Source organism: Punica granatum, chromosome 3, assembly GCF_007655135.1.
Source record: "Punica granatum isolate Tunisia-2019 chromosome 3, ASM765513v2, whole genome shotgun sequence".
Lineage (NCBI taxonomy): Eukaryota > Viridiplantae > Streptophyta > Magnoliopsida > Myrtales > Lythraceae > Punica > Punica granatum.
In genome coordinates, this window is record NC_045129.1 from 6,754,708 (window position 1) to 6,767,167 (window position 12,460).

The following is a 12,460-nucleotide window of genomic DNA, read 5'->3' on the forward strand; positions in this document are numbered from 1 at the left end:
TGAGAATGTCGAACGGTTTTATGGATTTTTCTCGAATTTTGAGCTTTTTTTTTTAATAAATAAATTTAGCATGTTTCTAGTTTTTTAAATTTTTATAATAATATTATTTCATAGTTACAAACTTTGAATTTTAAATTTTAAGTAAGTTGACAAGAAAATACTTTTATTATATCATTTAAAATATTTTGGAACATTTTTGTACATTTTGGAAGACTTTTGAAAGTTTCTTTTTCAAATTTTATTTTTAACATATTATATGACGAGATGCTACAAATAATTATTTTATGAAATGCCTTGATGAGATTTATCACGAGATTATAAATAGGACATACCATTTACAGATAGTAACCAATTTCATTATAAAAAATTATTAAATCATAAGATGTGAAAGTAAATTCTTTACTTTTTTTTAAAAAATATTTTTTTGACTTTTTTAAACTGATAAATGCATCAAATTACAAGCATAATATATCTATATATATATATATATATATATATTATTTTTAGCATGTCTTATAATTTATATTTTTACAAAGAGCGAAAAATTATTCTTTACTTACGTTTTTAATTAATGAAAAATAACTCATATTATTCCCTTATATATATAATTATTCTTTACTTACTTTTTTCCTGTACATATTGCTATTCTTTTATTTAATGAAAATAAAATAATGTAATCTTAAATTTTTTGTTTTAGTCAAATAACTTATATTATGGAAGTCTACGAAAAACTCAAGTCATTAACACGGATTCTTTCGTGATATTATATTACAAATTTCGAATTGTTAAATATTTTGCTTTAAATAAATCTTTCTAATGATTTATGATGATTTTTCACGGATATGTTCTGTTCTGAATTTTTCCACTTTTCATGATTTTACCATAGTATATTTCGAATTTTACCATTATCCAAGAAATTATATTCTTTTACATTTTTCGGCTTGTTAACAAATATATTTTGTGCTATTACGCAACATGTGATGCCTTGTCTAGTGTATATAAAAACTTTATTCACATTCAAGTGCGGAGTACAATCAGACTTGCAAATGCTGGAGAATAATGGTTCCCCAAATCTAAGTAAGTTGACCCGGTCAATGCTCCTTTACCGGCATATATCCTCTATTATTTTGGGATGAATATGATTTATAATTACCAATGTGAATTGGTTTAAGCGGTTCGACATTTGTTCCGCTTAAATAAGGTCTCGGGTTCGAATCATTGTAAATGTAGAAAATCTACGCTGAGAGAGTTTGACCTCTTAGTGGGCTGACCTGGCTCGACTAAATTAATCGAGACCTAATTAAGTTTTCGAATATGAGAGTTCACATCGAAAAATATGATTAGTAATTTCATAAGGTCTCATTAGAATCAAAATGCTATTCCTTAGTCATCATATTCGTTCTTTCCTCCCACAAGAAAAGTTTCGATTGGACGTTGAATCGGGTGAAAACAATACCTGGTGGAGATTCATGGCTTGCAAAATAATCTTCAAAATGATGACTTTTCGGCCCGGTCCGAAATCTCTCAAGTTATTACGATCTCGATTTTGATTTTCTGTGGGGCCGGTGGATGCATCTTGCTGCGATCCTGTCCCATGTGGGTATGCGCGGTCATTGTTCAGTATCCATGGAGATATTTGTTGGTCATTTGGAACGTACTGCTGCCTGCCTGATAATGTTTTCTTTGGTCCATTTGCCCGGAAAAATCAATTGATAGTTGAATCTACTTCTCTAAATAAAACTGACGGGTACCAACGATGCGGCTTTTGAAATTCCGAACGATGATGAAGTCGAGCAGCACTCAAGTTCTAATTCGGTGCATTATAAAATCAATTGGAAAATCCATCAGTCGTCGCCTGATCGCACAATCATCCGTTCTATTCATTTGATCAATTATATATATTCATCTCATGAGTTGTGTCGGGAATATCAAGTATTGATGACACGGGCTTCAATTGGGCTTTTGGACTTCTCCCTATAGATGGATATGGGCCTTTTATGTGAATTGAGCTGTGAACTTTGCATGGGCCCATTTTTCCAAGAAGTCTTATGACGGATTGGGTTGTGGGGTGGGAAGCATGAATTGATCAATGTCGAGTAGTAGTAAACGGGGCACGAGGGCCTCATGAGAGGACACCGACTCAACAAGGAATCGTATTTGGAATCCATTTTCTTGTTGCTGTCATTTCGATGATGGCCATCGCTCCGGGCGAGATATATGTATGCATACATACTCTTGGAAAGCGAGGGATGGGCTAATAGTGCGTCCTATAGCTATAGGATAAGCTAGTCGCCGAAGTTGGAATTTTAGAGGACCAACACGGACAGTGAAGTCCAATCTGTAGCGAAGAAGGAAGATAAAGAAATGACGCCGAAAACGGAAAAAAAAAAAAAAAAGGTCGGAGGAGAATACCGGGTTGCTGATCATGAGCAACGAGTGAGCGATAGCGCAGAAGATCCTAGAAGCAAATACTACCAACCGATCAGCAATAAGGGTGGAGTTACATGCGCCACTAGTGTGTATGGAGGGTGGACGTCGTCTACCACCGTCCATAGTGGGGAGAGATCAACAAAGGACCGACCGGGCTGGCCGGACCGGAGCAAGATGCAGTTAATGAGAGAAAGAGAAAATGATGGATGGAGGTATCGAGAAGCAGCGGCGACTTTTCGACGACAAGACCTCCTAAGTCCTCAATATCTATAGTTGGCATCACTGTCAGATATGTTGACAATGCTGGGAACTTCCATCACCAGAAAAATTGAAGTGTTAGGCATCCTCAAAAAATCCGATTTGTGCGGATTCTTCCCCCAACTAACGAAGAGATCTTGGTGGAATTGCCGGACCAAACTTGGTTTAGAACTCAACTCACCTCGTAAAACTGTCTCTACGGTTATGGTTCTTGTTCAAGCCGGAACACCGAAGTCCATACTAACGAATAAACTTGGATCTTCTAGCCTTGATATACAAATTCTCTCTACCTTGAGTTGAATTCGTAGGACACTGACCGGACCGGACTCCTTAAGTTTTGTGTTTCAACCGGCGAAGTGCTCGACTCGAAATGCTAGAATCTGAACTTTTGATTGACTCCAAAAGGAAAACGGTTTTTTTGGCATTTGTCATGAAAAGATATATAATGGGGACGGGGTATCACATGTATTGACGAGTGATAATCGAGATATGAACAAGTACTGATGTGAAATTGTCACAAATCATATGAGGTCATTGCGATTAATTAATGTTCCTTAGTAATTTTAGTTTACATTTCAGATTCTTGATAGTTAAAATTATACAGAGACATACAATCTAACTAACCCCTTCTCGAGTTATATAGAGGGAAAAAAGAAGGGGGGAAAAAAAAAGGGATACTACTTGCTAGTCCTTACTAATTTGAAGCTTCCTCTTCATGGCTTGTTTGCTATTATGCATCCACACCTTGAAGACCTGCATCTTCACCCCGGCCTCGGCGCAGAACCTCGCCAGCTCGTGTTCGTCCTGCTTCCCGATCTTCCAACCCAACTTCTCCGCAAAATCTGCCATCTTGTCCTTCTGCTCCCTTGTAAACTTCGTCCGGAACCGCTTGTTCTTCACACCGGACTGTTGATGATGCCCCTCTAGTATGTGCCCCGTGCCATCCGATGGAATAGGCGTGTGATCACGATCAGTATTGAGGTCATCCTCACTTGATGAGCCCGCAGCGTCCGGGATGGCCCTGCTACCAAAGGCCACCATCAAGGGGGCCGCAGGGAATCTCTTCGGATGCTGATGGTGATGGACGATCGATGGCATTATCAGTGGCCTCGGGGCGAACCCCGCATTCTTGCCGAGGTTGAATGAGGAGTACTTCTGGTAGTTGGTCATGTACAAGGATGAAGGGAAATCCCAGCTGCCCGTTTCCACCTCCGACTGCAGCTTCCGGTGGAAATTACGGTGACACTCGCACGCGGCGCACTTGAACGACTCCGGGGTGCCTTCCTCCCCACCAGGCATGAACTCCCCGCACCCATCGAGGATATGAGCCCCGATAGCAGCCCCGTGGTTCCGGAGGCACTCCATGTACCGAGACAACGAAGCGGAAGGGGAAGGATCATCGGGTAGTTTGGTACATCTGGCACCACGATTAACTTCTGATGATGATGGCTCTGGTGTGAGGTTGTTGTAGACCAAAGAGAAAGGATTGGGAATGCTGCCCATTGTTGGCTTCTGATCATCAGCTCAGCTCAACTCAAGCCCCTCCGTTGATGTGTGTAATTTTCTGAATTATCATCAACACATGATGATGATTAAGGTTTCATGGGTTTTGTTATGTTTGATCACTTGAGCCCTAATTTTGTAAATTATTGATTGTCACGAGACCCAATCAGGTCACAGAAGAGATATATTCAAAGAAGCAATCAGTAGATAAGGAGAAACACTAACGAATGAGAAATATAATATATTCTCTTGGGGTCAAATCTTGATTTTGACATTCTGGGTGCTAATTAATAATGCTAATCCCACCAACACAATATAAATAAAAGTTAACATTTCACTTCACACCCGCTATGGAAGTTTTCGAACCTTTGCGTTCACTAATTAACAGTGAAAAGACTTGAAATTGGAATAGGCAGATGAATGAGAATCAACAAAGGTGAAGTGATGAGGGAGAGGGGGCCCCACACAGGAAGAAGCTTAAATAGACTGCTAATCAACGGTACTTATCAGAGACGGCAAGGGAGCTTCTAATTCACATCATGGGAAGGAAGGAAGAGACTATATATACCATCTGCAAATTTAGTTCTCTTCTCTCTCACTATGCGTACATATATGACAAAAAAAAAAAAAAGATAGGCACGCGCCTTCACTTGGTAAGAGATTTCAAATTTAATATTCATTGCGAGACTATTTGTGTCCATTTATTTGTTATTATGTTTCTTATTTCATTATAATGGACTTATATTTTTGTTGTTATTGAAAAATGCAATGTTGATGGAGAGGAGGAAAGAGAGGGAGATGGAGAGGGAGATGGAACACAGACCAACCGACAGGGTCATGTTAGGCTACTCCTAGACCTTGCAAGTTCCATTGAAAACATTTTCCATTATAAACGAAGTTTATCGTTTTAATAAATAAGGTAAATTATACATACGAGTATACGACAATAATATATGAAATCACTTGATTTGTAATTCAAGAGATATGTTACTGCAAGGTATGAGATATATTATAAAATTGATGGGTCCTCGCATGAACCCGGTCCCTCGTTATCATTTGATTGTTGATTTCTCCACTTTCTCGTGCACCTTTAATTTTTTTTTTGGATAAGTATTTCTTGGGCAAACTTCATTCTATGCTATATATATATAGCTATACATAAACACACACACACATATATATATATATGTACATGCATACATGCTCAATCGTGCAGAAACACGGTTTAGCTTTTTGATAGAAGCGTTACTCAAGAGATATGTCATAAGAATGTGGCCCGCAGTCTAGGCATCCCATATATCACCGATGGCACGCAAATTTTGTTGAAATTTCCCCCCACACCGATTATCTCAGTCAAGATCGTTTGCTCGATTTATAATGCTTGAATAATATCCTTTCAAGTATTAATATTTGCATTTATATGATTATTCTTAGTCAATATCAAGACACATATCGAAAATTTACAACGGTTGCATGATGGTCTCAAAAGAATAAAGAAATTCAAACTCACATGCCATAAACATAATCAATTGTTATAGTGTTCATACCTAATAATGTGCGTACTTTAATATAATCTGCACCATAGTTTATTCGATAGTTAATATAATAATCACAAGTTTTAACTAAAAGAGTGGTGTTGAGAGTATGCACGTATGGATTCCCATCTCATACCCCACCTTATTCCGTTTGAATGACAAATAAGGAAACAAGCAAATTTTCCATACATGTGCATTGATATTATATAATTTCCCCACATCATTATTATTTAATCCATACTTTTTTTAGGGAAAAATATTAATTAATCCTCATACCTGTAATACTTCCGTTTAAATTAAAAAATTATATCTCATTTCACCATAAACAAATAAAAAAAAAGTAATCTCATTGATAATTTATATTATCTATGCACGAACTCTCGGGGCTTGAGGAAATTATTTTTGAATTAATTAGTTAATTTTCAGCTATTAAAAATTGATTAGTCATGTAATGAAATAAAAAGTTAAATAAAAGAGCACGAAATTGTCCTACTAACAAGAATCGAACGCCAAATCTTTTGGTTTTCAATGGAGAGCGTGTGTCACCACATTAATACTCCTTTCTAAGTTAATTAGTTATTTACTATGAAAGGAGCAAAGATCAACATAAAAATGACCAGGTTAAATGTACAAAAACATGTCTCAAAATCAATGCGGGGCACGCAGAGGTGTTTCCAAGACGTGGCTAAAGCCCGACCAAGTCGTCAACGTCGCACTTATTGTTATTTTAAATAACCAGGTTTTATATTATTATCGTCTTTTGAACTTCACATACCATATGGCAATAAACTCGAAAATAAATCCTTTAATATTCTCTAAACAAGTTTCCTTATTAAACAAAAAAAATTACTCATGAAGTTCGATTAAAGCGATAGTATACAAATGATTTGTCTGAGGGGATATATATATGTAGGAGATGCCTTCCATATGTCACCCACTGCACCCGAACTAATGTGTATTTCAGAATTCCCTTGATGGTTGTGATTTTCCATATTTCAGATCAGACGATCGTGTTTTAAAATATAATCATGATCACTTTCCCGTGCTCCTATATTACTATTTAGAAATAATTTCAGCTATGCCCCAGTGCAAAATCTTCCATCGTTTGATGAAGAAACATAGATAAGACTTAGTCGTACGGTTTTGTTTTCTGGAGGACCCACAACACTAGCTGTGATGAAGAACATGTAGCACGTTGAGCTATTAGATTCCAGCAGGGTTGACGATCGATCATGTTGTCCCTTCATCCCTAAATCTCTTGCTAGGGTCTGTAGGGACAACTGATCAGCACGATTCTTTATTATTATTATTATTACTATTGATTTTAATTTTTCTCTGGAGAAAATTAATTTTTTTGATTAATTAGTTTAATGTAGTTAACATTGAATCTAGCCTAGCTGCCAACATTAGATTATGATCATCACAGGTCCTAGTCTATTTTCTCCACAAATTTTGGGATAGGAGTCAATGAAGACAAAAAAAAATTCAGATAGTTTGCCTCCTAAGATAGAGAAATCAAAATAATATTGTTCTTTAATTTGTCATTTAGACTTCTATCTTTTCATTTCATGTGTCTCCATTATTATTAATGTGGAGAAAAAGTAATTTCGTTATTTCCGTCTAACACGCGTGTTTATTTATCTTGGAAAGTTCATAGGTTTTAAGAGAACCGATTGCTTCCAAATAAAAGTCCCGGATTAGTTCCAAATTAAACCGATTGGTTCCAAATAAAAGATAATATTATTGTACTATAACTCTTTTTCTTGTGATTTTATTATATAAATGTTGTGGAGATTTTAGGGACGTTTGATAAATTAAGTGTTTAAAAATTAAGCACTTAATTAATTAAGAGAAAAAATATATAAGAAGTGGGATTGAACGATAAAGATGAGAAAAGCTTTGTGAAGAATAAATAATATCAATAAGTGAAAAACGACCCATATCATTAAGTCAAAATATTTTCTACTTATTTCATTACGTAGTTTTGTACTTAATGATTAAATAATTTAAATCCTCATCTCTTATTTGTCTCTATTTCTTCCATGCACTTATTCTTATAACTTATTTATCTGATTAAGTTAAAACAAATCCACCTTTATATCAAACAACAAAAACATCTGGACAATGCATGTCCATTCATATCTAATGGGATCATAATAGATAGAGACAGTGTCAAATCAAGAATTGCACGCGAGATCATGACATAAAAATTTTGGTGAGAATTTATTCCCTATGCGCAAAAGCTACAATTAGGGCTTGGCTTCTTTCTTTTGATCGAGAAACACAGCCAGAAAGTCGAGAGATGATCCAAGAACTTGCCGTTGTCTCGAGAGCGGAGATGGACATGGCCTGAATAAACAAGTCGGCCGATCTGACCAGTAGAGCTACTGGCTGCTGCTCGATCAGTGACTCGATGAGCTTTGGTTTGCTTAAGCTCAATTAGGAGATAATCTCTAAGTCCTCTAATAATTATTATGGGCTTCCACAAATTAATATGATGGTCAGTTTGACTCCAACGGGTGCCTTTGTTTGTGATGTACCATACAAAGCATGCTTGAGGGGGAAGACAGATGCTTGAGCCCCATGACATGCCCGACACAGCCCCCACACTGCACATACTACCCGATCAGATCAGCCTTCGCCTCCAACGCAACTTCAATTATCACGCAAAAGATCGCACAAACTAGACGAAAATCCGACCTAGGATCAGTCTTAAGTAAACCCGAGTTCCATGTCAACAACAAGCACTGCCTCACTGATCTTTCTATAGAAGATCGGTTTCGATATGACATCACGGGCCAAAATGAGCAGTACTTGGACCTTTCCGATCCAATTCTGGAAAAAGGACCCTTGTGCGAGCTCATCTCCCCAGCCCAGCACATCTATGTCCATTGCAAGTGTATGTTCTCTAACCTACCCCTGAGGCTACGTTTGGCATCAAGGGAAAGAAAGGAACGGATCATTGATCAAATTTCTTGACCCAAAAACAGCAACGAAGAATGAAGCAATTCTCCAATGAATCGTCAGCAATATGGATCTATCATCATCAGAAGGCAGGAAGACAGGAAATATTCATGTGTACTGACCGCACATAGACAAGGTTATTCGACTGCATATAGACAAGTCAGATGTCATTCGATGCTTACAAATCGGATGGCCTGCAATTCAATCTGCTGATATCTCTTCCGAAAGTTTGAGTGCCTAGCAGAATTGAAAGTGCACATGAAACAAGCTTGAAATGGCAATGCCCTTCCAGCTACATTGATATTCGGGAGTAGAGATTTGAAGGATGATGAACTCTTTATTGAACATTTATTCCCCATCTAGCTCAAAGAAATGCAACTGTTTATACTACAGCATCTCCAAATCAACATCTCTAATTGCTTCAGGTGCTAAGAGAGCACTGGACGCATTCCCTAAATTCACAAGAGAGAACATTAGAGTCCCAGAGGAAGACCGGCAATAAGCACCAACCAGTTGTCTGTTTTCCTTTCACTGGAAAACAGACAACTGGGACTCATTCTGAAACCAAACAGAGTACTCCTCCTCCCAAGAGTAGTCCAGAAACTACGTAGCTCGGTCCTCTTTTGCACTAATGTGCACAACAATCCTACTTCGCAACGTAAGCAAATTCTATGCTAGATTGCAAGCAAGAACTTCCATTGCCACATTGGCAACAATCACATCAAGTCCTAAGATATGACGACCATCTGACATGCCTGAATCATTTAAGCTTATCGAAAATGCGATCCATATCATTAAGTGTGTATGCTGCCTATGAAGAGTGACACTGTAGATGGCAATTAAACAGAAGTAATGAGGATCGATGGACATATTCAGTCCAAACAAAGACATCTCAGTTTGAAAAACCCCACGATTGTACTATCATTAACATAATCGGGAACTGCTTATGTTTCTCAAGACCAAAACTTTTATCACGCACTGATGTCCCAGCAATATCAAGTCTCCCCAAAACTTCACATTTAACGCCCCCAATTTCAATTCAGAGCCAATTCAACAGCTTTCCAACGCGAAAGCGAACCCTGAAGGGAATTACCTACATAAGAAGGCTCGGAGAATCAATCGTCGCCGAAGAGGGAGCGGAGGCGAGCGGCGAAGAGGCCGGAGGATTCGAGCGAGGCCTCGCGGCGGAGGTCGCGCTTGATGCGGTCCATCCGGTTTGTCAGGTTGTCGCGCTCCTCCCGCAGGGCCGTGGTGTCATCGAGGAGGTCGTGCATCCGGTACTTCTGGCCCAGAGACCTGACGCTGAGGAGGAGGATACCGGTCATGGCGAAGAACTGGATGAAGCTGTGCTTGTGCTTCTTCGCGTGCTGCAGAAACCCTAGGGGCTTCCTAGGGCTTTGGGTGCCCGCCGCTGTCGAGGTAGAGGACGCCATCGTCGGAGCTCGGGAGGGAGGCAGAGGCCCAGTGAGAGTCAGCAGTCAACGCCGCAGCTCTTTTCCAATTTATTACTTATTTATTTCCTTTGGGGACATTTTCATCTTGAACCCTTAAATTTAGAGTTTTGATTGTTTTGCACCCCAAATTTTTTTTCGGTTACAATAGGGGCTCATAACCTGGTATAAGAAATGAAAAGGAAATCTAAATAAAGGGACACAAGTAGTCCCAATGATGAGAATCGAACTTGAAACTTCTAGATTACCAAACGATGGTGTTAATTACTGCATTACATTCCTTTTCTCTGCACTCCAAAGTTTACTCGGGCAATATTGCATCTTCAAGCTTCAGTTTCGCTGCCTTCTATATGTATAGCACGACACCATATGCTGATCTAAAACCTTCTATATGTATAGCACGACACACTGAGACCATATGCGGATCTAAAAGGGGTTTACGTAGCCTGCCTGTAAATTTTTCGAAGTCAATTTCATAGACAAGGAGATTTGTTTCGTATCAAATTATTAATAATATACAAGAATCAGAATCTCTTACGAGGTTGCAACAACAAATATTTCATTTGGTTTTGTTGGAACTAATTTATCACATTCCATTATTTAATGGAACTGGCAGGAAATATTGGCGTGCTCTTGCATATAGAATTTTGGGATTGTGGGGCAAAATTGGACAAAAACAAAACTTGAAGGTGCACCTTGGCATGGTGAAGAAATCAGAACGGGATATATTCCAAATGTAATTCAGCGTACGAAGTTAGTTGTAGAGAGACAATCTCCTCTCGATTCCTTATAGAACTGCTAAGGAACGATTAACTGTTAAACCGAACCAAAATTCACTGATAACAACAGATTTGTGATTCTTGCACCACAGTGAACTCGACATATCGATTAAGGAGTACTTGAGAAGTCGAAGACGGAGTACATATATATCGCAGCAACGATCCAATTGAATTTACCCGTTAACATAAACCAACACAAGGATACATGAGCCAAGGACAAGCAATATCAAGACTATCTCTATGGAAGTAACAACACACGCAATCAATGAGCCAAGCCAATGATCAGTTCAATACTTGGAAACGTAGCAGCAAAAAACCAGCCCTATGAGTCTGCTCAAGCTTCACATAAACTGCATTTTTGTGGCATCTTCGTGCCAACCAAACAATTGACAAATCCTCCGACCTTGCATTCGCCATCTCCGGTTCCTCATTCCGATGGACCAGTTTCCCGGCTAAACTTTCTCCACCGGAGCTAAGGCCTTGTTGCTCTTCGATTCCATCAGTCTCCACATGTACCAAGACCCGACAGATCGATAAGGCTTCCACTTCTCACAAACCTCCTCCATTTCCACAGCCTTAGGCAGCTCCTTGAGATTGTACAAGAGCTGCACGCCTTTCCTTACACCGAGATCCCCCACCGGCAGCACATCGGGTCTGTGCAGCGAGAACATCATAAACATGTGAACCGACCAGACCCCGATCCCTTTGACAGTGGTCAACACTCTCAGCAGGGCCTCATCGTCCATTTCGAGGATCGAGCTGTCCGATAAGACCCGGTCTCGGTACTTGCCGGCGAGGTCATGGAGGTAGCTTGCTTTCCGACCCGACACACCTACCTGCCGAGGAAAATCGAGTAGTAGCACTGTTCAAAACCGGCAATTGGCAACGTGAGAATTATCAGGCATCAAATATGCATCCAAAGCTATCATCTTTAAAACAACGCAGAATTGGCATAATCACCTGCCGGAGCTGCTGGGCAGAGAGCCCGAGCACCGTCTCCGGCGAGACCAGGGGCTCGCCATCGCCACCGCCGCTGCACAGAGTGAGGAATCGCCCGTAAATCGTCTTGGCGGCCTTCGTCGCCAGCTGCTGGTAGAGGATGCTTTTGGTGAGAGAGATGAAGGGTGGGCTCGAGGATTCGAACGAAGGAGGGGCAAGCGAGTCGATTACGGAAACCAATGAGTGGTCAGAGCTCCGGAGATGGCGGAGAGAGAGCTCTATCTCGCCGTCGGACGACAGGGGCCTCGCAATCGCCCGAGGGATTAAGGGAATCGACGGGGCGGAGGGAGGTAGGGATTTGGAGGGAGAGGAGAGTCTGCGGATTTTGCGGGGGCGGAATGGGATTTTGGAAGAAGGTTGGGTTTGGACATGATTTCTCATTGGAGATGACAAAGGCAGGCTATCTCAGGCAGCGGCGGCGGCTGGTGGTGATGGGGGCACGATGTTTCGTCGGGGTCCGATCAGAGTGGCCGAACTGCTCTTATATTGGAAAGTCAACGACGTGGAATTTCGCGGCAAAGCGGGGCCCGGCCCCGGGCAG

At 40.0% G+C, this 12,460-nt stretch overlaps 3 protein-coding genes across 4 annotated transcripts; all 3 read right to left on the reverse strand.

The window, feature by feature from the left end:
* Positions 1–3,199: 3,199 nt before the first annotated feature.
* Positions 3,200–4,404, reverse strand: LOC116198849 (zinc-finger homeodomain protein 5-like). The gene has a single exon (XM_031529103.1). It carries the CDS (start codon positions 4,189–4,191, stop codon positions 3,373–3,375), a length of 819 nt encoding a protein of 272 aa, XP_031384963.1. The 5' UTR covers positions 4,192–4,404; the 3' UTR covers positions 3,200–3,372.
* Positions 4,405–8,818: 4,414 nt separating this feature from the next.
* LOC116198669 lies at positions 8,819–10,186 on the reverse strand. Of its 2 annotated transcripts, none has more exons than XM_031528872.1 (2): positions 9,784–10,186; positions 8,819–8,927 (listed from the first exon to the last, which is right to left on the reverse strand). In XM_031528872.1, the coding sequence occupies exon 1, from the start codon at positions 10,121–10,123 to the stop codon at positions 9,806–9,808; it is 318 nt and encodes a 105-aa protein (XP_031384732.1). In that variant the 5' UTR covers positions 10,124–10,186; the 3' UTR covers positions 8,819–8,927; positions 9,784–9,805. The 2 variants fall into 2 exon arrangements, with proteins under 2 accessions (XP_031384732.1, XP_031384731.1); XM_031528871.1 differs by lacking the exon at positions 8,819–8,927 and adding an exon at positions 9,008–9,142.
* Positions 10,187–10,995: 809 nt separating this feature from the next.
* LOC116201996 (probable DNA-3-methyladenine glycosylase 2) lies at positions 10,996–12,449 on the reverse strand. The gene is made up of 2 exons (XM_031533497.1): positions 11,881–12,449; positions 10,996–11,756 (listed from the first exon to the last, which is right to left on the reverse strand). Exons 1-2 carry the CDS (start codon positions 12,298–12,300, stop codon positions 11,373–11,375), a joined length of 804 nt encoding a protein of 267 aa, XP_031389357.1. The 5' UTR covers positions 12,301–12,449; the 3' UTR covers positions 10,996–11,372.
* Between the last annotated feature and the right edge of the window lie 11 nt (positions 12,450–12,460).